General features: G+C 41.3%; 1 protein-coding gene across 1 annotated transcript in view; it reads left to right on the forward strand.

Moving 5' to 3' along the window:
• Window positions 1-16789: 16789 nt before the first annotated feature.
• The window catches only part of HSD17B12 (hydroxysteroid (17-beta) dehydrogenase 12), a 57628-nt gene continuing 46824 nt past the window's right edge, over window positions 16790-27593 (forward strand). Inside the window, exons 1-3 of the mRNA XM_009895696.1 lie at window positions 16790-16874; window positions 18670-18716; window positions 23881-23956. Coding sequence (XP_009893998.1) covers window positions 16790-16874; window positions 18670-18716; window positions 23881-23956 — 208 coding nt within the window. The remainder of the gene's footprint in view (window positions 16875-18669; window positions 18717-23880; window positions 23957-27593) is intronic.

The raw sequence follows: 27593 nt of genomic DNA on the forward strand, positions 1-27593 counted from the left end.
AGCCCATGCGGTGCCCAGGGGCGCTTCCTCTGCCTCCCTGCTCTGCCGGGGCGAAGGGAGCGCATCCAATCGATTGCGGCTGAAGCGTTTAAGGGAGGCTGGATGCGAGCCGCGTTTCCATAGGAAAACCTGGGGAGTTTTCCGCCGGGGAAAATACTGCGAGTTTTCAAGGGCTCGCGGTGAAATACAGAAGGCATCAGCGGCCGTTTCTTTATTTAGAAACGGGAAGGGAAAGGCAGCGCTGCCGGAGCTTTTCCTTCAGTCTTTAACGCAAACACCTAGTGCAAAACACTGCCGATGCAAATGAAACAGTCAAGGATTTCTAAATCGCTTTAACATAAGAGTCTCCCTAATGCTCGATGGTAATTTATTGAGGGCATTTCTCATGAGACAGCTGTAACCTTCCAAATTGATTAACTTGGGTGTGTTATCATCATTCACCCCCCCCCGGATAGAAATACTCAATTAAAGCAAATGTAATTAACAGCGTGGGATGGAAGGGACCTCCGTGGAACAATAATTACCAAATATTCTCATTTTGGCTAAAACAATATATCTATATTTAGGGCCAAAGAAGTACAGAATACTCTTCAGATTTGATCGGTTTCTAGCACTGCATCGTTGTCTTTCAGCTCTAAGCGACCCCCTTTTTATGAATGGTAGGTTTTGCTCAATTGAAGGGACTGGTCTGCTCTGTTCCTTCTTAAAGTCTGCGGGCTAGAGGGTGCTGCTGAGCACTTGAGTAATCTTCCTGACAATGCGGAGAAGAAAGACCTTTTCCAAAGGTGTGGTTTGAGCTAGTTTAAGCTTCGGTTCGAGAGCTGCAGTGCACAAAAGCAAGATAATCAGATGATTTCTAATTTAAACAAAATTGCGCTCGTGTGTTGGTTTCTAGTGCATAGGCCAGAATGTAAAATACAGACTTTAAACAAAATATTGCAGAGTACCTCCTGCTTGTTGGTGGCAGGGTATCTTTTGAAGATAGGTTTGATGGCTTCTCAGCAACTTTAGACTTTGTCTTTTTTTTTTTTTTTTTGTATGAACCATCTATTTGAATAGATTGCTCCTCATTGTAATTAGGTAACTTCCAAAGATTCCAGAAATGTAAATTCTTCTTGTGCTACTTCTCTAGGTTTTTAAGAGTTGCCTTTATAACATCTCAGCAGCTGAATAAAGACTTGGCAGTTACATCAGCTTTTCTCTGTGCTTGTCTTTGCATCTTTTTAATAGCACATTATCTACTAAATATACTCCTAAGGCCATCTTTGTCTCTGACAACGCACGAGAAGCTATTTCCACTACAACTGAGAGGGCTCAGATTTTAACAGAAATAGCGGTCTTATTTAGAGTGAGAGGTTATAAAAGGTTTAGAGCCATTCCTAACATAGCATAAACATGCTCACCAGCTTCTGGTCGATCTTGGAGTGCGTGCAATCATGCTTGAACCTGCGAGAGGGGACACCCTGAGGGGTGTTTTCTTCTCTCCCCAGAAGTGCTACTTTAGCAGTTGGTTTGAGCAAGATTGCACAGATACTTTATTTCAAACTAGCAAGGGGGAAGGGATGGAGAGTCAATTTTTGTGTCTTGCGTAGCAACAGGCAGCTTAAATGGTCTAGTCCACCTGTTTTTTAGTACTTTGAAACTGAAGATTTGGGTGACCTGGAATTTTTGATCTGTCTATTTGGTCGGAATAGAAGCATAACCTTTTACTAGAAGATACAATATCTCTAAACAAGAAGATATCACTCCTCACTTAATGTATACTACTTTAAGAAGCAATCTAGGCTAATTAGTGTTCTAAACTCTTCAGTTTTGTTAACTAATTTAAGTGCTGGAGACTTCCACCTGTAGTGGTCACATTAGTTTCAGTTCACATTTCACCTGGACAAGCTGCACACAGTTGTAATAAGGATGTGGTAGACTGACCTGCTCACTTAAAATTGTGAATGTCCTACAGTCCCATAGTGCTGCAGCCTCATGTGGGGAGTAGTGGGCTGGGTGACTGGGAGCTGCTCTTTCAGGCTCTCATGACATGGGTGAATATTTCTCGCCTCTGTGTTTAGCAGGACACATCTTAGGTTGCTGTTGCGCTCTTCCTTCGTTACACTAAAGCCACCAGGAACTGGTTATGGAACTGGCCCGGTCTCCCGGCTTGTCATCGCTCCTGTGGCACAGGACTGAAGCAGACATACGTTTGTAGTCTTGCTTCCTGCTGTGTAGATGTTAAAGGGCCTGAGCTTGCTTTCTGCAGTTGTCATCTTCCTGCCACCTTCACAAGGCCTTGCAAAATTCCCTGCGTGACGCTCCCCATACTGCTGTTCTGGAGCTTCGGATATGGAAGTCTCTGTGCTTCAACTTCCCTACTTTTCGGCAGGTTACGTGGTTTGGGCATGAGTCTTGTTGCCACTTCAGCTGTTCTGCAGAATCTTTTATTTTCATACCTCTGTGTCCCTAGAGCAAATGCTAACTTCTCAGTGTACAGCTTGTTTTAATGTTGCTTCTAGCCAAAATGAATAAAATATCACCGGGTGTCTTCCTGCCTCAATTTCTGTTCTACTTCTGAGCAGTCAAGATCTCTAAGAGAGTTTAATTCCCTGTTCTGTATATAGCTACTGAATGAAATCTCTCCAAGTCTCGCTGCTTTGCAGCCGGATTCCTTTTTCCCCAGATAGGCTGAGGATGTTACAAATTCTACCTACATCGGCTTCCCCACGCTTGTGTTGGAGGGGGAGGAAGTAAATATATTGTGTGGGTGGTGGGGAGACAGAACTTGACTGCTCGAAACAAGTAGTAAAGAGTTGTCAAGCTTTTCTACTCCTGTTTTTCTTGCGTGGCACCTGACATGAAGAGGGGAAGATCTTGGAAATATCCTAAAACAAAGCAAATGCTTTTGCTGTGCTCAGATCCATCTTTACACCTGCCCTCTCCTGATTTGTTATGCACTGTAGGAGCTGAGGTGTAAAACTTGAAACAAATGCTAATGCTGCTAATGCTAACTGCAGGCTGTGCAAACTGGCCTGTGAAGTAAGATGCGAATTGACTCGTGCTCAAGTTGGTTTTTGTTTTACAGCTGCTTAAAAAAAAATATATATCTAAGCCTGGAACATAATCAGGATGTTAATGTAACTAGATCATGAGAGCAAAGGTTTGAAAATACAAAAACAACAAAACCCAAGCTGAATGTGAGTTGTTATACATACATCATACATGCAGGGGAGTTCCTCCTGAGCTTTAAATGCTGGCCATGACTGATAAATGAATGGTCTGAAATAGTACGCAAGAGCTGCTATATATACCCTGCATCTGTTAAGCAAAGGAATTGAACTCTGCACGGCAGCGGGTTGGGCTCATGGATGTATTAATATATTGTGTCCATGACCACACATTCAAAACAGTAAGTGTATTTTTTTTTTTATGGCCCTTGCATGTCTTCCTCCCCCATAGGCCCCTGGGGATAAGTCAAACAAAAGTAGTTTTTCTTTGGTAGTTCTGGCTTCAGGAATACCTCTATTTATTTTGGGGGAGGCGGTAGGTGGAATTTGAATTTATAAGGGGTCAGTGGAAAACTTAACAGTAAGCTTGAATCTATAACATGGAGGTCCACATGGCTATCACAAAACCTAAAGGATCCACAGATCCAAAGGGCTGAGAAATCCCTATTCTGTTTTAAAAATAATTTTTAAAAGCCCTAGAATCTCTAGAACTCTTCTCAGTTTTAGAATTTTTAGCTGTTGAAGCAGTGACATAGCAGAAATGTGTCTTAACAGTTGTCAGTTATACACAAGAACTTTTTAAAAGATCTCCAAGAATGGAAATAGCATTGGGAAGGATTAGATGTTGTATTAGCTTTGTGGGTTTTTTTCAAAGTCTTCACAGAAATTCAGCAAGGAAACCAAGCTGCTTCGTATTTCAATAGAAAATCAGGAAGTCAGAAAATCCCTATAAAGTGTTCTGTAACTTTCTTGTCATATATAGTGCAGGGCAGGTGTATTTGCTGATGGGTGCATTTATGCACTTTTTATGTGTAAAATCTTACTCTTTCTTGGAAGATACAACTTCAAAAAGGGTGACATCTGTGGGTAATGTGCTGGTGCAGAGATGGGAAGGTGACAATGCAGGGTTATTGGGTATCTTGTAACGTGTTTTAATATGGCTTGGGCTCTTAAATGAAAGGTTCTGGGAGAGCCCTTGCAGCTATTGCATCACTTGCCAAAAATAGCATCTTTACTGCATAAGGCAGCCTGTCTGCAGTGTGGATAGGCTTGAGAAATTAGTGCTTTTTGTGAATGATGTTCAGTCATTTTTGCTTCTCAGTGAAGCAGGTTTTTAGTCTAAAATTTGAGGCAGATTGAAGTAAAAGGTTTTATTTTCTGACTCTGGGGGTGGGGTGAGTTTGAAAATAGCAGTGTCCAGTTCTGTCTGCAGCATGATTCTAAAAATACATTTTTAAGCTTACTGAAATTACAATTTAAAGACACTGATAAATATGTTCTTATATTGTAATTGTCTGGGGAAGGAAAGAAAAAAAAAATTTGCTTTGTGCAGCACGAGGTAGTCTGCTGTTCTCATCAATCACTTAAAATTTAGGAGTGTTTTTTATAAATTGCAGCAAAGTATAATGCTAATCTAAATTCTTATTAAAAAAAAAAAACAAACACAAAAAACAAACAACCACAAAACCCTAATCCCTTCCCTTGAAAACAGAAGGTATTTTCAACAGTGGTTTTGGTTTTTTTCCCCCTTCTCTTGTTCTGAAATCTTAGTCAAGATGTACCAGCAAGGGAGTGTGTTTGTATTCCAGTGGTGTTGCTGAACCAGACAGGTCTGCAGCACAGCATTTTATTTTTAGACTCTAGGTTGCCATTTTTATCCTGTAAAAAATATTCATCAGCGTCTGGGTGACAGGCCATCAGTTTTTATAAATGTGTCAGACCACATTTTTTTCCACCTCTCTTTCTCTCCTTCTCCTTTTATGTCCTGCTGTATACATTTCTTTTTTGGGGGAAAGGGAGAGGGGGAACGAGGGTGCGGATTTTAATTCATGCATTAGATTTATTTTTTTTTTCCTTCAATTCACAGATCTTTAGCGTCACACAGTTCATTCATCTTCTGCACTCGGCTGCTTACGCAGCTTTGCTTATTGTCTGCAATGGGTGAACTGCTGCGGTGCACGGAGCTGAAGGCAGGGGAAGGGGCCAGGCGGGTTTGCCGCTGGACTGGTTGCCTCAGCTGCCCTCTGGCTGCTCGCCCCCAAAATACCCTGATGTGGCAGTGCTCTTGAGAAAGAATTTCCTGTATGGTTTCGGGGTACTTGTCAGGTATAAAATTACTTCCCGGAGAAGCTATTGAAGATCTCTTTCCAATAAATTTATATAGGTCAGCTGACTTCTAAAAATAGAAGCGGGGAGATCTCTTCTTCATATTGAGAAGTGGCTAGTGCACGGCAGCAGGGGCTCCAAGCAAAGCGGTTTTAGGATGGCATGGCAGAAACTCTCACTAAGCGTGAATCTATAGCACAAATTTCTCTTTGTGGCAGGAGTGCCACGTGCTACAGTTGCTTTTGAGGGTGCTGGACTTCTGCCTGTACCTCCATAGTGCAGCTGCCCTCTACATGCGTGGAAAGGCGGAGGCTTTTGTTAAGAGTGGCTCCTTGAGTCTTTGGGGAGCCATCTAGGTTGGGAGGGAACTCAGCGTGGACTGCTGTCACCAGAGCGATCGGTACTGCTGCTAGCCCCTTCCTTTTTCCCCTGAACCCAAACATGCTTAGATTGTATATACACGTGTGTTAAGTATTCTTTAAGGGTGGGGGGGGAATGGATTGGATTTTGATCTTATTTGGAGAGGCACTGTAGATTGAGACCTTCCTAAGAAGGGCTCTCAGGTGCAATCGTGTACCTTTTGTGTATGGGAATATACTATAATGAGCATGCGTTGTGACTTAACTAGTAACCTCCCTAAGCGTGTATAATTAAAAAGTAGCTTATTAAAGATACACCTTCAGTCGTATTTTTGCTGCAGAAGATGATGTAACATTATGCCTTTCTCAGGGTTAAAACTTGGTTTTCCTTCTACACAGATAGATAGCTGTCCTGATTTATAACATTCCTTCCTAAAAATGGAACATTTTCATTTTTGCATATTAGGGTTTGTAAACCCTAGGAAAGTGGCCTTGTGGAACAAAAGTACAGTGGGAGGTGGTATTCCAGAAGAAATTAACCCATGTATTTCAGTTTTTTGACCTGTTTTGACTATGATGAGTTTGAAAGCACGTTGTAAATAAGTGATTAAGGATTGGAGGCTGGACCTAAAATGGTTTGCTGTTGTGATATCCAGGTTGGATAAATTTTATGGGAGAAAGCAGCTAAAGCAGAAATGTGCTGGTGACTGCATGAAGTGAGCACAGGTCTGGAGTGGCTGGTCTGAGCCACTGTGTTCTTTCAGCTGGTAAGCACAACAGTGGCCAAGTTCATGTGTGCAGACCTAGGTTAGCTAGTAAGCCCTGTTCTGTCCAGAAAAAAAAAAAATGCCAAGGAGTGGAGTGTGGGTATGTGGTTCCAAACAGCCAGCCTGCACCTAGGTGCTGTATTGGTACCAATTTGGCAGCAAGTGGGGTGAATCCAGCCTGGTTCCCCCCTGGGACTATGTTGGCTATCCACTTTCCTTCCCAGGGGCTGTGCTGCAAGGAGATTTGTCGCTTGGGTGCAGCACTGGGTGAATGCACAAGTCCAAGGCATTCCTCAGCTTTCTGGGAGGCTGAAAGGCTCCATACAGGGACACCCCAGTGATTCTGTGGGAGGTGACTTGAGTCTGGATGGGCTCATGAACTGAAAGCTGTCAGGCTGCGTTATGTGAGAATATACCCGTGAGAGTATCTGTACCACTCTCTCTTCTCAAGAGACCGTCTTCCCAGAGAATGTTTTGTCTTGGGCGCAGTGATCCTTGCTCCAGACTTAGATGCTGCAAATGTTTATTATCTTTGGCACACGGCAGGGTGCTGATGAGGGTGGTGAAGAAATGTCTGAGCAGTTCCGTGGCTTGGGGTTCACTGGAGCTGGAAGTTAAGAAGAAAAGTCAGTTTCCACAGTGTCAGTTTTCTTAGTCTTTCTGTGTTTCTCAGTTTGTCTATTTTTGGTGTATAGTTGATGCACTGAAATTCTACTCTGTAACTTGCATTCAAAATGAAGATTTTAATTCTGGAGCTAGGGAAGGAGCATGATTTTTCTAATAGATGGAATATATTTAGATCACTTTGGTATTTTAAATGTACTTAATTTTTTAATTCATTTGCTGTTTGCAAACCTGTAGAGATTCTCGTAGAGGCTCCTATCAAAGGGTTGCCTTAATGTCTAATCTTAGCAATTTTGTTATATGCATTAGATTTACCTGTTTAATAAATATATAGAATAACTTGAAAATCCACAACTTTGAATTTAAAGGACAGAGAGAAAGTTAAACTAAGTGATCAGCATCGTTGCTTACCGTGATCAGGGGATGGTGGAGAAAGCACCAAATCCCAAACTAACAAATCGGTTTCAAAAAGAGCAGAAGATGATATTGTCCCATGCAGGGTGCACTTCAGCTGCGTAGCTTCCTGTTACAGTCTATATTAGCTCTAAAGGTTTACATGGATAAAAAAAAAAATACTGTAGAAGATTTTGATAGCTCTTTCTCCTGTGAATTTGTCCAAAGTCACCAGCTGTAGTCCACCAAATTGCAGAGCTGCAAGCTGGAGAGAGGAAGAGTATCCTGGGGAGGTACCACAATGCACTTGGCTGCTTCTTAAATTCTCCCCTCAGTACCTATTACTGACCACTGCCAGAGACGAAGTCTTGGGTTAACTGGATCTCTCTTCTGAGCTGGAATGTCTATTCTTGTGATAAAACTGTTACACTGTGAGAGAGCTTGTCTAGACTATGTTTTTTTCCCTTGCTTCCAGTATAGATAGTTGGATATGTGCAAATGGAGGGATCAGGTGAATGATGACAGGATGTTTTTATGAAGTTACATGTGTTTGTGTTTTTTCTAAAATGGAAAAATTTTTTTTTTCTAATGACCTGATGCATTGTGATGTGCCATACCCCTACTGAATGATGCATTATGCTCGAAACATACGCAAACCTTCGTTTAAAGATTTCTTCAAGACTTTGTGTGCTGTAGGATTCTGAATAGTTCAGGTCCTAATCATGAATCTGAAGGATCAACCAGTGTTTCAAAGGTGTAGAGAAACGGTTGCATTTAGCACTGCATTCTGGGGTCTCTTGGCACGTACAGCAAAAAATGATGGAATTTCATGCCCATAGTCTGATCTTAAAAAGCTGTTACAAGCTGCTGTTGCTTCTTTTCATGCCCCAATTTTTTTTGGAGACTGGTATCCTCATTTTGAATGTGGAAGTGCTTGAGTAAGATGATTTTAGTTATTGCTGGCATAATAGGGAGTTCCAGAAGGAATCCCTTCCTGGTTCAGATCCTCTTAATGAAACCAGTCTCTGTTCTGTTAGGACCACTGAGCATTTGTCTCATATCTCTAGCTGCAACTCTCTTTCATGAAGAGATGAGCAGAGACACTCTGGAAGTCAAATTGTGTGTTGAGATGGGGAGGGGGGAAAAAAAGGAGAATTCCTCTGACAATCTGAGGAAGCCTAGAAGCATGTGATTAATAGAATGTATCAAAACCAATCAACAAATTAGGCTTACTTTGCTTCTCATTTCCTTCTGATCCATTCAATGGATAGTAATGAACAGATTTTTGTTCCAAGTTTGTAGTTCTGTTTCCAGAGTTGTCTGTCTTGTCCTGCACTACTACTGTCTTGCATCTCAGAGCTTCTTCAGCTGGTCAGGTCTTTTACCCTTACTGTGCTTTTTAGAGTCAGAAATAATTTTTTTTTTCTCCATTAAGACATCCTAATTTCCAGTCTTAATTGTGACCAGCTTTATTTTTCTTCCCAGTGTTAACCTGAGCTTTTCCTTTTCTGGTGATTACACTATATGAGCTTATGAAGAGCAAACAAAACTTTTAAACTCATCTCCCAAACCAGGTAATTCTTTATCATCTTAGCAGCCTTTTTTTTTTTTTTTGCAGCTGTTCCCATTTAAATTACTTTATGTATTATTGCTTTTTATTATTATGGGAAGCACCTCAGTGGATGCAATCAAGTTATATAAGTTGCCTTTATAGCTGCATTGGAATGGCAGTTTATAGTCCATTTTATATTCAGCCACTGCACCCCAGGTAGCTCACTTCCATTGCTTGCAATGGTCACCTCAACTCTCAGCAAAGTTAGTCTCAAGTGCATGTCTTTAGCTGGTACAGCCATGTCACCACATAATACCTGGCAATATTATGTTTTTATTACTCCGGTCTATAAAACCATCTAATTCTTTGCGCTGTGACACTGTGATCCTTTTCAGTAGCTAGGTTGTCTGTGAAGTTCCTAAAGCATTCCCTTCTTTGTGCGGTGGCCCCTAGTAACAGGATTTGTGCTGAGATCAGTCCCTGAGGAGTGTAACTAGTAATTTGTTTTTATCCTGATAAAGTTTGGTTTTGTTGTTTTTTTTTTTCGGGGGGGGGGGATATTTGTTTGGTCTGAACCATTGTAGATGCCTTCCCAGGTAGCTCCTGACGATATTCTAAGATTTTTATGTTTGGTTCCAGTCACCTTCACAGTTATAGTTTCTTGTGGTCATCATGAAAAATTATTTTCTTTTGCCTTGTCAGTCTGGAGCATTATTCTTGGCTAAACTGATTATGTTTTTAAAAAGTTTGGCACAGTTTGCCTTTTGATTAAAAATGGATCTAGTGCTGCGTTTTGTCCCAATCTCCACTCTTTTTTCTATGCTTGGGATTGTTCTGACACCTTGCATATCTTTGATTTGAAATGGATATACCCATAGCTTGCCTAGATCACTTGCTATCCTCTTCTATTCACAGGTGTTGGGTTTTTGTTGCCATGTCACTATTGTGAATTTATTTTTTTGCCTGTTACAAATATATAGTGAAAGAGGGGAAAAAAAAACCCCACCTGTAAAATTTCTTCTAGTGACTTCTTATGGAGAACCTTCTTTCAGCTTTACAGGCTCCAAACCCAGAGGCCCTTCTACTGGCTGCTTAGTTCCTTCTCAGAAAAGCAGCTTATCTATGCTTGTTTCCAGTGGCAAGCACACTAAAAGCCTTCAGATGGTGCCAGTCCCAAGCTATCTGATCTTCAAAATTTCCCTGTTGTATTCACCCTCTCCTAGAGGCAGGACAAACCAGAAGCGGTAATTTGAATGACCTCCGTGCATGTGCTTTCTTGGCCTGGTCATACTTGCAGTGACAGCCAGCATCTGTCACGTATTTCATAATGACAAAGAACTGAGAGCTTCTTTATGCCGAATATTAATACTACGCAGTAACTCTTGTGTTGGTGTCTTACTGAGCACAAGGCAGTAGCTTTTGCATATGCTTATCTCAACTTAAACAGATGTCATGGTCCTCAAACCAGGACAACAGACTTGCGAGGAAGCTGTTCAGATCATCTCCTCTATTGCAGAAGCGAAGTTCGGGGCACTCTTGATCCAGAAAATGTCAGCTGAACCCAAAAGCCTTGAAAGCAGCAAAGTTCCTGAATTTGTAACAGGATGGGGTGGGGGCTTCTGAATGCAGGAGGCAGGAGTGGGGGAGCCTCATCATCCTCCCAGACTCCCATATGCATAACGCAGCACCCATGACTAACAGGAGAAAAAGACTTTGTGGCAAAGATGTGAGTGGGTAAAGAAGGCCACCCTGGAATTGGGAGAACTCACATACAGGCAATTGGAACTGAAATTGCATAAACACTGTCCATGACTTTCATGAACTCTTCCATATGGTTTTCTTCTTGGGATTTCTAGATTGCTTCTAGCTCTCAAGTCTAAAGAAATCTTGAGAGTGTGCTGCCCAAAACCCTTTCTTGCTGTAGTTCTGGATGAAATGGGAACTTGTCAGTGCTGTGATATTTATAGAATATTTTTCTACCCACAATCCTAGCTCCTAGACACAAGCTGTTATCAAGTAAGTGTTTGGTTCTGGGAATTGAACCTTCTTCTGTAGCCTGTTTTTTCAAAGCCTGACCATTAGGTGTTAGCTCCTTTGTGCAGGAAAAAAAAACCACCTTTATATGAACAAAAAAAAAAAGCCAACCAAAACCCTCAGAATTTCTAGGATTTCAGCTTGGGTACAGATGATCTTTCTGATGAGGCTTCCTATTTCAGCAAGTTAAATTGGGAGTAGAAGTGAAGTTTGTATTATTTTTGCACTGAGTTTTCTGTTTTTATTTAATAAAAATGCAGGGAGTTACTGCTGTCTTATTAACTTGCAGCCGGCATGCTTATCTTCTTTGTTCTTTGTTAAATATGAGCTGGCATGTGTTAGACTGCGTTAGCGTTCACTCTTTGGGACTTCAGTGGTTTCTAAATTTGGCATTGCTAAGCCAGTGCCCTGTTTGCTTGAATCAATTGGGGGTGCTATTTTTAGCAACAAAAGGGAATTGAAATAGCAATTTTCTTTCCATGTAATAGATCCCCAAGAGGAATACTGATGCAAGCTCTCTGTCATCCCATATTCTCCCCCTCCCCAAAAGCACTCAGACGAAAGGCAGCTGTCACGGTTTGCGGCTGTATTAATCTTTAATCAATCGAGTGTTTTCTGCATTCAGGTGTTCAGGGAAAAAAGGGTCACGACGAGGATCTGCCTAGAATAACTAAGCACTCGTGCATGGTCTGTGCAGTCAGAATTTGTGGGTAACGGCAGGGATAGACAGAGCAGCTAAAAATAGTATTTGCTTCCAGTGTTTCTCCAGTCTATTTTTGATGCTTGATTTTGATAAGGTTGATTGGGCTCTTACTAAAAATAGCCGTTCCTAGCAAGCTGAGGACAAAAAGTAGAATATTTTTAACCACCACAGACTAAAGTACTTTTGTTGGCTGGAGATAATCTAGAAGCTTGGTATTGGTCAAATGCCAGTGATTTATATAAATCTGTAATAAATGAAGCACTACTTGATGCCAAGCAGGGATAGTCTTTTCTCCCCTTGCCAGCTTTTGTTTTTCCCAGGAGCTGTCATATTCTTAATATAGCCTGCGTGTTTCGTAGCAGAAGAATCTCGAGTCTTCAGTTATTTATGTGTTGTACTTTAAACCTATGCTAAGGTTAGCCGTGCTATGGAGTTTCTCTCAACTGCATTGCTTTAACAAGACACGTTAGGTCCCTCGTTTATTTTTTATGTTGATGCCTGCTACAGCTGGGTGCCGTGCCGTGCCAGACCCTCACTCATATCTGGATTCAGTCTTGCAGGACAGGGACAGCTCTTCTGTGTGAATGGAGGATGTGGCTGACAGACTAGCTCTGCAGGGGCCATTTTGACAACAAATTTCAATGCCTCTTAGCAGATCAGAAATGTAGCTGAGCTGCCCGCCTTGGGATCTGTTTGTTAGCTTAATTTTTTTGGCAGGAAGAGTATAGGTATTCCCAAATTGCTGGACCCACATCTTTCTAGGGGGAATAACATTGTTAGTGGCTTGAGTTCTCCTTCCTAGGTAATGATGTGCATGAGTGCATCTGCAATACTTTGAAAGATTGCCTAAAACCTCATGCTTTTCTTAACGAAAACAGGAAAATGGCTGAACTGAAAAAAATTTGTAGTTGGAAGAGGCTAGTAGAGAACATGCATAATAGTTGTTAGCTTCGTTGTGCAGGTAGTCAAAGCAGTGCAAGGAGTATGCCTGATGCTGCTTGCTAGCAGCAACATGGATAAAAGTATTTCATGCTTTATCTCCATTAGGCATCTCAAAAGCTTATTTTGCTGTGGAAAACGTGTGTTTGTATCTGAAGGCAGGCTTGATCTCTTTAAGCTTTATCTTCACTGTAGTCTAACCTTGAATTGAGGAGTCACGAATCTATAATCTTGTTTCAGCGTGATTGCTCTGCAGAACTGCAGTAGAATTTTCTATGCTTGCTCTTGCTCCCTCTCCCTGTGTCAATGCTGGTCCTTGCTCCTGTCGTGAGACGAGATGATTTCTACATGCCTGCCTCATGCTTTACTGCACCATTCTTTGCTTTTGTTTTAAGGTGTGTTGGCTGCATAAGAAGCAGATTAAAGTGTTCTTTCTGGGCCTTGAATATTCACTTCATTCATAAAACAGACTGCCGTGCTTGCTGGGTGCTGCTTTTGCCTGGCTGTAGAATGGTAGTCCTCTTCTGAACAGCAGATAATGTTTATCCAGTATACCTCTTAGGAGGTGGTGGATGTTTTCTAGGTGACCTCTTATTTGGGAAGACAATGACTGTTACTTCTTGCAAACAGAAAAAACGTGTGAGCTCCCCGCACCGTTGGTGGTACCTTACCCTGTGCGTGTTTAGCCACGGGCTGTGGGATTTCAGAAGGATGCAGGTGCTGTTGGAAGCATTTGCATGTTCACCCCTCTGTAAGCCTTCCGGAGAAGAGTCTACATTTTTATCCCCTAAAGTCATGTGCCACTGGGCATATTAATCTAATAGACAGAAGTCACTGGCTGGTTACACAACGTGTTTCATAGGTTTTTTTTAATAACAGGAAAGCTGTTCCCTTTTACTGCAAGACCACATATCTCACTGACTGCTGAGTTCGTTTAACTTTCCCCTGTGTTTGTCAGGGGTTGCTTTGAGTTAGATACTGGACAGGAGATGATGCCAATGCTTATGAACTGCATCATATAAGTTGTATATGTGGCAAAAGCTGTGAAATACACCGTGTGAAACATTAGGAGGCAAAGTGGCTAGGTGGTATTCAGGTTTAGAAAATTAGTGAGTTGCATCTATCAATAACTAGTCCAGTAGTAGAGGCTATGGTGAATTCCTGTGTAGCTGTATCTTAAATTAAAGAGATCATTGTAAGAGATCAAAGGTGTATAAGTAAACTCAAAACAGGAGTGGAAAAGTGATTTATTTACTTATTTCTTTTTCTTCCCTCCTCACACCATATAGGAAGCAAAATTCTGGCACAGTCTCTAAGGTAAAGATGGTATACTGTCCTGAAGTGGCGATTTTGGTGATCTATAGAAATAATTCCATGATGTGTTAAGGATAATACTGTAATTAAAAATTTAACTGCTGATCTGAGTTCTTGTGCAGACATATATATATATAAAATGGCAGTTGAAAGATCTACAGCCTACATATGGTGTAACCTCCTCCAGTGGTGTGAGCAGATGATGGCCCATACTGCTTTCTTTGTTTGGAGACCTTGACACTACATTGGAAGTTTCTCTTTTCGCGCTTACACTTTAGCAAGGCTGCATCCAAAGCATTGGTGCGTTCAAAGATGCTTATAGTTACATGGTGTATGCTAGTGGCTAGCATGAATGGTGATTTTAAATGTTTTACCAGGTTTCCCACTTCTTGTCTACCATTTTGAACAGTATGGGGTCAGTTGGAAGCGATAAATAAGACTGTGCACAACTGAAATGAAAGCTGGGACTAGAGGATAAAACCCGTACATACATATGTAACCTCTTATAATAATGATTACGCCAGTCTTACCCAGTCAAGAAAGTGTCATTACATAGAAGAGCAAGAGACGTTCCTCTCAGTGTGCTGGACCCACTAGGGCCAGGCTTTGTGGACTCTTATTTGGAAAAGGAGTCTTTGGGAAGGTTTTTTTCAGAGCTGAGAAAAGATGATGTAGGCTTGCACCTGTTGCCTCTGTACTTATACATTTGCTAGTTTCAAAAAAAACATGTAGGGAGATGAAAATCTGTTCAGGGTGCAGCCTAATTATTTTGTGAAATACGTTGTGTCCAGAGATGCTGAACTCTGATTAGTGGCAACTTCCTGAGATAGAACATCTCCAACCAACACAAGTGCATATATATTGGTTTATTAAGAGTGAGCTGTTTTCAGAGTATGTCATGTTACTGGATACCTTTCCTTATTTTTCTTCCCCTTTTCCTCTACAGCTCCAAAAGTCACGAGAAGATGGATGTTCACTTCTTTGCCTCAGCTCAGCCAGTGCTTCAATACAAGCTTCCATTCAGACAAACTTTTATTTGATGGGCTCACACACGAGCTGTCTGGGCATTCTTCTCACTTCTCTTCTGGCGACAGCAGATGGCTGAAGTGGGAAGTTACTACAGTTAGTCTGACTACTGAGTAAATGTGTATAATCACACTTAGGAGTTGGTGCAGCTTTCTTGTACAGACAATAACTTATTCCTACCCTACTTGCTTTGCCTTCTTTAAGCTCTGCCAACTGCAGTCAGTTCAACTTTTGTTGGAAGGCTTCTACAGACTAGAAGAAACAGAATTTAAAAGCTTAATCCACACTTGGAGTTAAACTAGCTTCAGCACATTAGGGCGATAGTTAAAATCTAGTTAAGCTGGCACAGCTTCTGTATGTAGCTGGGGTGGCTAGAACTGCAACGCTTGGCTCTGGAGTGGAAACTAGAGATGAATGTAATCAATATGAAAAACGTGCCTTGCTAATGCAGGAGTCTTACCAAAGCCTCTCTATCGTTCTCCCCTTTCCCCAAAACATTTACACTTTAGGTAATCCAAAACATGGAGGAAGATAAGGTGGTTGAATCTTGACTCTTGTGATATTGGTCCAATCGGTTGCCTTTACCCCAACTCTTTTCCTTGTTTTACAACGTAGGGTGTAAGTATTGCTCTCTGCAGTACGACTCAGACACCTTCTCTCAGGCAGGTATCTGTCTGGGGAGCTTTCCTGACCCGGCAAACTGCTCACTGGAGTCCCATAAATGGGCAGTAACTGCAGCTGCCTGGCTGAACTGGGTGCTACTGGTCAGTAGCAGGACAGGTCTGCATTAGTGCATGTTTCCTATCTCAGTCCTCTGGTGCTGACCTCAACAGCCTCCACACCAGTGGAGCCATTGATGGGAAACTAATTTCCATAGAGTGGGTGAGAGCTGAGCCAGGTGCCTTCTCTTGAAAAGCCTTAGGAAGAAAAGCGTGGCCTGAAAAAACAGTGTTTTCTAGGCTGTACATTGGAAAGCAGCCTTCGTACTGGGGCTGTTCTTCAAGGTGGTGTGGGAGCACAGAGCAGGAGACAAAGTTATCCCTCTCAAAGTGGAGCCACCAATAAAATTGATGGCATTAGTGCCTCCTTGTGAAGAGAGAATTCTCTTATTGCTAAGAAAAGCTAGCTGTCTACTTTATTTGGATGCCTGTGCCTTTACCTGCAGCAGAAGCAAAGCAACAATGTGTATCACCTAGGTGCCCATTTGTGTAGGTGATGGCTCAAACACTTTTTTCTTCCTGGTGAGGTTTTATAATGCTTTTCGTCATTTATCTATACCAGTCTTATTTAAATTTCTCAGGTTCTGTTTTAGAGATACTTTAACCTCTGGATTACAGGTTGTTTTAATTTGAAGTAGGGCCTGAAAAGGGAGGAACTGTCCTGTTACTTGTACTTCAGTTAGAAATCCCTGGTCTTCAGCTTCTTGAGTCTCATGCTCCAGCCAATTCTATTACAATTTACTTAAGCAGTGCATTCAATAAATGAGTTAAATATCCTTGACTGAAATTGTACTTGCAGTCTACTAAGCCTTTAAAGTGCTGCAGATGCTTTTCTGAGTCCCTGCCTTACAGAGCGTACGCTCTCAGCTGTAGTTGCTAGAAGCTGAACAACTCACAGTATCAGAAAACAATATTTTAAAATGCTGAGCTTATTATCTGGGAATAAAACCATTAAGTCCATGAATTTTGAGTTGGGGGGAGAAGAAACAATTTATAAGCCTTAGAGGGAATGGCTGTTCTCTAGGTACCTCACTAACGATAATGAAGGAAATAACCCCTTTCACCAAGTCACTGAAGTTGAATGTTTTCCAGATTGGGTCAGCTTATAACATGTCCAGCTACTGTTGTAAGCCTAACGGGGAGGGGTACCAGTACAGATTTTTGCTCCTGGGAATGTACTCTTGATTTCTTCCCCAAGGCCTGCTTTTTTCATCATTTGGACCCTCGCTTGACCTTTCTATGTGTGGATTTGTTTCTATAATAAAACTGTTACTCACAGTTCCCTAATAGCGGCTGGATAGGAATTGGCAAACCAGCGTGACACAGACACTTGGCTTTCTCAATAAAATACACTGGGGCTGACAATGCAGCAGCTAGAACTCTGTTTACTAGCCAGAGCATCCTGTGTGTACAGTCATGCATATCCTTACCACACTGGAGCTATGGCATCTTGCAAATAAACCCTGAAATCGGGGAAGGGATAAATGTATGTGTATGTACCTTCATCTATGGTCATCTGTAAATCTAGCTCAAGTCAGGGGCATGACTGTATCTTTCATTCTTTGCCTATTGCTGCGTTGTTGGCTGGCCATTCAAGCTCAAATAGGACCTTTACTGATGGCTTCATCACTTGTTATTACGTCCACTTATTTATAGCTAGCAGGCACAGAAACTGAAATGGTTACAGCATTTCCTAGCTGTTATTACTCAGACAGAAATATTCTGGCTGCTGTTTGCATGCCAACTGTTATGGGTGATCTGCAAGCAGTGACTAATCAAATCATCTGCAAACACATCTCCTTCTGGTGCCCCGAAGGGAAGTTAATGCTGAATCCCAGTGCCGGACAACACCTCCATCTGCTGTGAGTTTCACTCAGGTAGAGGTTGATCTGAGAGTTGAACCAACACTCTCAGTTCAGTTTTCTGAAACATTAAACAAGCCCAATTATTTGAGGCATGCCTACATTTAGGGGTAAGCAGTGAAAGCACAAACCACACTGTTCTGATTTGACATGAGGACAAACAAAAATCTGGTATATTCTGTAATCACTTGGAGAATGAGAGCAGAGAGAGATGAATAGTAGAGAGCTAAATGAGTAAGGATGTTGAGGTGTGGGCATTGGGTTTGATGAGAAGGAAGAGCTGAGAGAGAAAGGAAGTGGTGCTGAATGTGCTTGCTTAAAAAGCAGTTGGAGAAGCAGATTCTGGATGGAGGAATTGCTATTTAGTGAGCAAACTGAGATGATCAGCTACTGGTGTGGTGAGAGCCCTGGAATAATCTGTCAAACTAATGGCATGTTGAGTCACTCAGAGTTTCTCAGCATGTGGAAAAGAATCCTAGAAAGACTTGAGGCTTGACACAGATCCCAGTCACCCATGGGTGGAAAAAGTTTAAGCTCTAGAAGCCCAGCTTGCAACTGATGGCTGCATCAGTCACTCATACTTGCTGCTGGTAAGCACAATGGTCACAGGGATCTGAAATCTACTGGAGGGTCACTAACAGAGACTGAGATGTTTGTTTTATTGGATGCTTACAGGCTTCGAGATAATTTTTATTTTAATAGTAAAAAAACCCTGTTTTGATAATCATAACTGAGGTTTTTTTAGTTAAATGACTTAGAAATCTGTCTCAGTCTGCAAAGCTGAAGAAGCATAGTGGGCCAGAGGACTGGTGTGAGAAAGGGTGCTGAACGTGATTCTTAAAATAACTGTTAGGCTCATAACTCCTTTTCTTCCTCTCCTTTCTTACACATGGAAAGATTTTAGTGCAAATTCCCTAAGAGATTTAATAAGTTGTACACCTATTCCAGAAACCTTGATGTGCCTCTTGGCTGGAATGAGTACTTTAATGGCCTACTAATGAACACTCATTGCAGTTATTTCTGTGAAGCAACTAATGTATATCTGTCTTTCTTTTTCAGTGGTCACAGGAGCTACTGATGGGATTGGAAAAGCCTATGCAGAAGAGGTAAGAATTCTTAATGCTTGGAAGTGTATCTCGATCTTTGGCAAGATATCATGCTGTCTCAACTCTGCCAAGCAGCACGTCATATCTCCTCACCTTATCTTAACATAGATATCTGTGGAGAAAGAGGTCTCTTGCCTTGCCTCCCTCAGGTGACCAGCAAAAAGTTGTATCCCTTTTTGTTAGTTTCCTTTATTTGTGAATTCTATTTTCAGCCCTTACCTTGCCCTTCACTTTTTATTTAACTTTTTTAGTTGATACAATTATTTTAACTTTCTCAATCCTTGATATTTCCTTTTGGTATTTCCAGGCAATGACTAAATGGCACTTCTAGCTGCCTGCAGTATGTTCCAATTATGCCCTCTCGTTCATGAAGTCTCTGAAGCTGGGTTTTACCTCTATCTCTTTCACTGTGCTTCTGCTCTTGATGGATACGTGGGCTCCGAATATGGTACTGGAATGTATTGCTTAAGACAGAAAGTGCCTGTTAGTATGGGGCAATTTAGCCTATAAGCCCAGAGAACATCATGACAAATAGTGCTGACTACAACAATTTATAGCAAAAATAACTTTAAACTCCAGCATCAGTACCAAAGTGAGCCTGTCTACTTGTTTTTGTGTTCTCTGAAACACCTGCGTGACTTTGTGTGAGGAGATCAGCTGTGAGAAATTCCCTTTTTCTGGATTTTTTTGTTCTGCGGAGCCCATGGAGAAAGTAGTGTTCATCTTTACAGGTTGTCCTTGCCCATCAGATTTCCCTTACATCCCTGTGTGCTCTGCCACCCGCACCCCTGGCCCCCAGGTTCCCTTCTGCTTTGCATAAAGGAGCACCTTGTCCTACTGGGTTGGGGAGTGGGTTGCAAAGGGAACTAAGCCTGGTGCCAGCAGTGGCGTACAGCTGACACCTTATACATGCCAAATATCCCAGTTAGACGTCACTGAAGTAAATGATGCAAAACTTAAATTTAACTGCCTAAAGCAAGTGGAAGGAGGTCATTGTGGCCAGGGCATAGCACTATCAGGAGGAAGTCCTCTGGTGTGGGAGAAACCCTCTGAACATCATGGGACGTGAGTTTCAGGATCTATATATTACATTATCAGGTGAAACTACAGCTTGTTTTATGTTCTGCTGGTGTCTCTGAGAACCAGGGTGCCTTCAAACACAAATGTGTGCTGCAGGCACATATATAGATAAGAACCTGTATAAGAACCCCTATTAGGAAAGCTGATCACAAGTATGAGATCCTGCTGGGAAACACTCGACTGTTTCAGCTTCTCTGCTGTAGGCACAGACCACCCCAAAGGTACCCCAAAGGATACAAACACTCATTTTTTGGCTATAGAATAAAACACACTTCTATTTTAAAAAAAATATTGTCATTTATTTATTTAGAATAAAACACATGTCCACCCTTCGACAGTTTATGTGGATGATGAATACTTGATGAAGCCCAGTGTGAATGCAGGGTGAAATGTGGAACATCTGAAAAGACCTCTCAATCTTTCAATTAACCCTAGAGATGTCTTCATAAGACTACCAGTGGACGCTTGACTTTCTACTAGAAATTCCCATCAGGTTGCTATAAATGCCACTGGCATACAGCTGCTTGGGTACTGATGGCTGTGATTATAATCATGCAGATTACTTGTTTCTTGGAGGACTTTGTGAGAAATATAACGGTGTGTTGAGAATTGCCTCTTCAAAAAATTTGACATGGTCACCAGTAAGTGATGGAAGAATGTTACAAGTTTGTGGATTCTCTGGTTGTACTCTGCCCTGTTGGTTACTTTCCTTCTTTTCCAATCAGAGAGGCATTTTTACGCTTTTCATTCTTGCGGTGTTAAGGTCTTTGTTCCTTGCTCAGCACTGGTATCCTTTTCATCACTAGACCACCTCTTCAAGAAAGGTAGAGAGGGCTGTAGTAAATATAGGTTTTCTTGTCTGTCCGGGTAATGTCTTTGATTCCAAAGCAGCATACTTTTTTCTTTTTTTTTTTTCTATAAAGGATGCAGTCAGGAGTTGCTATTTGTTGCCCCTCTCTTGCTGTTTGCCTTTGTAAATCCTGAGTTAAATTTATCTCAGATGTACTTGTATGCTAGTGAAAAACTAAAGATGTAGAATCATGGAATGTTAGAGTTGGAAAGGACCTTAAAGATCATTTAGTTCCAGCCCCCCTGCCATAGGCAGGGACACCTGCCACTAGACCAGGTTGCTCAAAGCCCCATCCAACCTGGCCTGGAACACTTCCAGGGATGGGACCTCCACAGCTTCCCTGGGCAGCCTGTTTCAGTGCCTCACCACCCTCACAGTAAAGAATTTCCTCATGATATCTAATCTAAATCTACCGTCTCTCAGCTTAAAACTGTTACCCCTCGTCCTGTTGCAACACTCCCTGATAAAGAGTCCCTCCCCATCTTTCCTGTAGGCCTCCTTTAGGTACTGGAAGGCCGCTATAAGGTCTCCCGGAGCCTTCTCTTCTCCAGGCTGAACAACCCCAACTCTCTCAGCCTGTGTTCATAGGAGAGGTGCTCCAGCCCTCTTGATCATCTTTGTGGCCTTCCTCTGGACTCTCTCCAACTGGTCTATGTCCTTCTTACTGCGTCCAGCTCTGGAGCCCCAACGTATTCCAGGTGGGATGTCAAGAGGTGATTCTGCCCTTCTACTCCACTCTCCCTCACCCTGCTGGTCATGCTGCTTTTGATGCAGCCTAGGATGGCTTTCTGGGCTGTGAGCGCAGAGTTGGTGGTCCTGTTGCATACTCTGCAGTACTCTGGTATGCACATCTGCTTGGTATTGTTTTTTTGTAGATCCTCTTGCTATATCTACTCTAACAGAGTAGGTATATACTCTGCTTTGGTGGGCCGTCAATGACATGCACTGATCTTGGAGAGAAAGGGCTTTAACAGTGTTTTGCTACCAAAGTGGAAAATGCGGTAGTTGCTAACATGGGATTTAAGGAAATCAGATGCTACATCCACCAACTCTGTTAGAATGGTAATTCTTGCTTGTATCCATCATTAGACTACAAAAGCATCTTTCCAATGTTTGCTACTCTGGGTGAGTTTTTGTGATTAGTTTTAAGGTCTTCTTATCCAGCCTTTTCATGACCCTAGGGACATTGGCCAAAGATTCAAGTGTAATGGCAGGTTATCTACAAAGTAAATGGGTCTTTCTCCTTCCTTATATAAAAATGGTAATTAGTTACTGGGATCTCAGAGGATCCTTATTGCTGTTTGGACTATTGTTGTTCTTTTCAACCCAGTAGGCCTCCAGCAGTGAATTCAGAGGGCTCAGCAGAAACTGATCTGGTTTCATCAGACTCAAACTGAACTTTCTGTTGAGCACTCTATCTTTTCCAAGTTTTATTTCTTCTCTTAGGTGATATTTGTGCTTACTTACAGGCTCTTTCCTTGAACGTTTTATGTGCTCTGTACTCAGAGAATTCCTCTTGCAAATGGGTTCCATTTCCAGATTTCAGATGCGCTTTTCAGAGCGCATCCCTTTACTGTCAACATAGCAGCACTTTCAAGCTCACTCTTGTGGTGGAAGTTCTCTAAACGTGCTGAGTTTCCACTAACTAGGTGTGTTGGCATGCTTTTTTTTCCTCAGCTTTTGAGACAAGTACAACTGGATACTTTTCTGTAAAGCACTTAAATTGCACTTACTTAAGCAATCTGGGAGCCCAGAGGTTATGACTGCTGAAAGAAAGCAAACTGCATGCCAACAGTCTGGAGCTTGCACCCGTGAGGAACATCTCCGGGGCTTTTTTGCCCCATGGGACCACAGCTGTTTCAGACTGAGTAGATTACTGTCAGGTTGTCCTTGGTGTCACAGGCTGAGATACTTCTATGTGAAGTATATGTCTTTGCTGCCTTGATCCTGTGGAATGAGAGAACATTATGTTATTTCGTTCTCCCCTCTGCCCTCCGAGCCTACTGCTTGGCTTTATGAGAAGTTTATTCCTGTAGTGAGCCAGGCGCTTATCTTGAGGTGGATGTGTTCATCACTTTTAGACAATCATCCTCAACACTAGATCATTTCTTTCGGCAGGAAGTGTAAGTTACCATAAGCCTGAACTCTGCAGCGGTTTGTTAGCCGTTCCTAGTGTGAGTGTCTTCGGTTTCATCACACCTCACTGTAAGCTCATGAGAGATCTAGTATGAGATTTCTTCTGCTTAGACATCACACATGGGAGTGAAAGACGGAGTTTGCTGACGAACTTCACCATACCTCTCTCTGAAACTTTCTTGGTTTGCATACGTCTGCTAGAAAGGCAGATAAGATTAAGTCACTTTAGGTTCTTGCTATACTGTGCTGTGGTTTTGTTTGTTTGGTTTTTTTTTTTAGATTGCCTTTAAGACCCATTCTCATCTGCTTCCTAAGGCAGTGAAGGAATTTTATTGGAGCCATGAGAACTTACTTTTTTTTTTGTATGTAGGCTTTAAGTATCTGAAGGGCAGTGTCACTGTGAACTGTGGATATATTGTTTTACCTTTTCACTGTAACAGAGCCTTATAGTAGTCACAAACATTGTTTTCATTGCAGAGGGGTTCTGGTATGTAGCTGTCTTTCTGCAGACACTTTTAAATGGAGTTGTTAGATCCCATTACAAACCTGCAGCGGTAGGTCTGATTTGATGACCAGAGTATGCTCTGGCCACAGCTTACGTTACACAGTTTCCCTAAAAGCATGAGTAAATTAACCTTTATACCTATGATAAGTACAAAGTAAGAGTGGAGCCTGACCAAAGGAAGCAAGTATTGAGTGCTCAGGTAATTTTGCAACATGGTTGTGCAAGTGACCATGGATAACTTGCCATTTAAGCTTAATTGTGGGTAATAATTTCTTTGCTCTGACTTGCAGAGGTGTTGTAAAAGTTCTATAAAATATCTGCCATTGTTTTTCTATTTTATAATTGTGCCTATACACCTGTATTGGAAGACTGAGAAGATAATAAATTTGTCATAAAGGGAATCAAGTAAGAAGTAGCATGGAAGTATTTGTCCTGGTTTACCCCTTCATGTCTCTATTTAACATTGTAATTTTTTTCAAGCTTGCTGGTCATATATTGTGATGTTTGCCAAATTATGCAATTCCTTTAATTAGGATACTAACGTGGAAGTGATTTATGATTGTTCTTATGTCTCCTCTTTTGTGTTGTTGCAGTTAGCAAGACGTGGAATGAAGGTGGCTCTAATCAGTAGGTCAAAAGAAAAACTGGACCAGGTTGCGAGTGAAATAAGTGAGTTGAAAACTTCTTCCATAAACTTCACAAGCATATTTATAAATAAATGGAATTGCATGTGAATTTCATACATGCTAATATATACAGTTTTAATTTTGAAAAAGGTTTGCTCTTGTGCACAGTGGAAATCTTACAGATAAGTGGTAAAGCCTTATAGATGAATTTTACAGGTGTTCATATTTAACTTCTGAGAACTACAGAACTTAATTCTGGAATAAGTAGAATCATAGAAGTACTTCTAAAACTATTAGTGTTCCATAAGAACAGATTACCAAGTCAGGCCAGAATACCACCTATCCCCATCGTAGCTGTCTAAAATCATAACAAGTAGAAAAACATGTAGCCATTACTTCATCTAAATATTCCCTCAGCTTGAAGCAAGTTTGATTTCATGGGCTTCAGCCATAAGGGTGGTTTCTTTATAAGTCAAAGTTGTTGAAAACATCTTCTTTGTGTTAGTCATTGTATTACCAAGTATTCAAATTTACTATGGATAGCTTCCCTTTCCTCCCTCTTTTTTTTTTGTTTTATTTGGATAAACTAATCAAAGATCAGAGAGCTGGATGCTCTTTTGGGGTGGCGAGTCTGCATAGTCATAGGAATACAGGGAATGAGTTAATGTGTTTAAGAACTTGTATGAGGAATTGTTTCTTCAGAAAGTGCATAGTAAATGGCTGTAATGCAAAAATAAGGGAGCAACTTAAGTATTCCAATCACAAATGTAAAATGGGTATTTGTACAGGGTCAGTTAGGAGGAAGCTTCCTCAAGTCTCATGCTAGCAAATGATTTTCTAATCAAAAGTATAACCATAACTCACAAGAATTCCTCTTGTAATCTATATCTCTATTATAAAGGCATATTTCGTGCAAGGTTATTAGTTTATGCAGAGTATGTCAAGATAAAGCGAGAAACATAGCCTTGTATGTAGAGGTTTTTGATAAGCAGGAGTGGGAGTTGTGTACTATAAAGCAGGTTTCTCAGCATAATGATGTTGGGTAAAGAAACCTTTAAGATTATGCTTCTGTCTTACCCTCCCTTGTCTTGCTTAGACTTTTCTAAAATGATTTGTGTACATAATGCAGATAAATGTAAGAGCTGCTCTCTTTCAGATGTCATAAATCTATTATTTTGGCTTGAGTTTGTTAAAACTTCTAATAAATTTGCTAGTGGCACTGCTTTACTGTAAATCATAATCTGTGAGTCAAGCCTCAGCAAGCTGTCCTATGCTAAGTTGTAAGGGGCTGCTTGGTGAATGTAAGGATGACTGAAAAGTCTGAAGGACTTCAACTTGCTTAATGGTAACTGTTATACTGGTTTACTGAGAGAGACAGAGGGCATACAATTCTGTTGATGTAAATGCTGCTGTCTCTGGTTTTTAGTGTCCGATGGAAGATGGAATATGAAACTCTTTTCTAGACAGAAAAGTCTTCCTTTCTATGTGTACGTTTAGGTGGTAGATAGCATTCCTTCTTAGAGCAAAAATGGCATCGAGTCCTATCTTCTGCTGGTTTAGAAGTAATTGGCATTTTTCATTAGTGTCCTGCATGTAAGGATGTCTCTGCGGTGCCTGGACGTACCTGCAATCCTCGAGTTCGTACAGTCACAGTGTAAATTAAACAGTATAGGTGTCGCTGCTCAGGCAACCTGTGTGAGTACTGAAGCTTACTGAAAATACATAAAGTTGCAACAAGGTGGTCTTTTTGGTGGTTCACTGCAGTAGCTGGCTGATAGTTTGCTGCATATGTGGGCGTATGCTGTCACGTTCTTATTATGCTGTATAAAGTTGTCTAGCTAAGTAAAAGCGTAACTGATTGAAGCATCTACAAATATCTTGTTCTGGATTCAAACACTTCAGCATGAAGCGACAAGCCTCCTGAAAATGGTCATAGCCCTTTCTGCACCAGTCTGGAAATCTTTTCCTCCTTGGGAATTAAGCATGATGCTGACAAGACAGATAAATCTACTGCTTTGAGCTCTCAGCACTTACATGATAGCTGCTGGGGGAGTTTTTCGGATTTAAAAAACAGGTACATGTACCTATGTAGAGCAGCCTGTAATACATAATTACTCTTAGGCCTCACCCAAACATTTTTCTGCTTTCTTTCCTAAACTATTCTGAAATGAGATGACTCACATTGGGTTTTCAGAACATCTCTTTTGACAACACTGAGCTACTGAAATGTATACCTTGTTCACTGTGGCATATGCTGAAGGATTAGGATAGGCTGCATAATCAAGCAAGCCTGAGTTGCACTTTCAGATCCTGCTAGGTTTTAGCTGGGCAGAATTTTCTTGTATTCAGGCTCACGTGGTCTCTGTAGTCTGTTCAGATGTTGTCATATATAACGTGGGTGACTTTTTTAGAGCAAAGGCTGTAACTACCTGAGTGTTTTCCCTTGCAGTCTTCTCAGGCAACTTTAAACTTCTTTGTGGTGATCCTGCAATTGTTCTTCAAATACATGTGAGCTTACTCATCTCAAGTAATGACCCTTAATTACTTTAAGGAAGAATAGGAGTTCGACTACTTCCAGTTCTTTGAATTGTGTGAGCTGTGCATGTTTTCTGTTCCTCCCTGGTTTCCACTGATCAGAGTCCTGCTCAGCCTAGTGAATGGATAGGTGCTGTCTGCCGCAAATAATGAGGGGTTTTGAGGATCAGGTATGTTCGTTCTATTCAGAAGAATCTTTTGTTGTGCTCTGAGGGTATACTTACATTAGGAGTGATATTGTACGTACAAAATGCAAGTTGCATAAGCACTATCAGAGGGGAAGTACTGATAGGTCTTTCTGAATGTTAGATGTCAACTGACCTGGATCTGATTTTTTTTTTTTTTTTCTTGTGTGTGCACACACGCACATTAAGCCAGCTGTACTGATGTTACAAGAAAGCTAGATATTCTGAACTTGCGGCTCAGTTTGAGCAATGAAAATTAGTGACATAGTTAAAGATTTCAGAAGAATTTCCAGTGTGTCTTCAAACATGTTGTAAAGTTGAATTTGCAGACTAATTAGGTGCCATAGGATTTACTGCAAAAGGGGATTCTGCTTTATGTTCCCTAAGAAATAGGGTATAGGCCACAGACTGAAGAAGAAAAAAAAATTGAATTTCCACTGAAGTGATCACGGACCACCTTTGCATGGAATTGCATGGATTTTATGGAAACATATTGGATCTTTTAATCAAGTTTTCATCCACAAACAGTTACTAGTAGGGTCACAATACAAAATGCTTGGTCTAGTTTAGTTCACAGTACACTGAAGTTCCAGTACCTTTTTTAAAGCGTCTAGTCTATTACATTGTTAAACAGTTTTAAGGGTTCGGGAAGGCTCAGAAAGAAAACTTTTCTGTGAATGGAGACAATCCTTTGAACACCATGTAACGTGACTGTTTCCTGATTTGCTGTATCTAATAATGACTACAGTCTAAGACATCTCAAGTGCTCTGTGCCAGCAGTTGGTTCAAGAGCAGTGGGTGGACAAGCAGAAAAGCTTCAGTTATTGCACTGTTGGTGACAGGGATGTTCTGAGCAGACTTGAGAAGAACTTTGCTGTAGAAACTCCCTTCCTAGGGGCTGCAGTATGAAGAATGTAGTGAAAACTAGTCGAGCAGGAAAAATACTGTAAAGAGATCTTG

This window comes from Charadrius vociferus, unplaced genomic scaffold, assembly GCF_000708025.1.
Source record: "Charadrius vociferus isolate BGI_N301 unplaced genomic scaffold, ASM70802v2 scaffold111, whole genome shotgun sequence".
NCBI classification, from domain to species: domain Eukaryota; kingdom Metazoa; phylum Chordata; class Aves; order Charadriiformes; family Charadriidae; genus Charadrius; species Charadrius vociferus.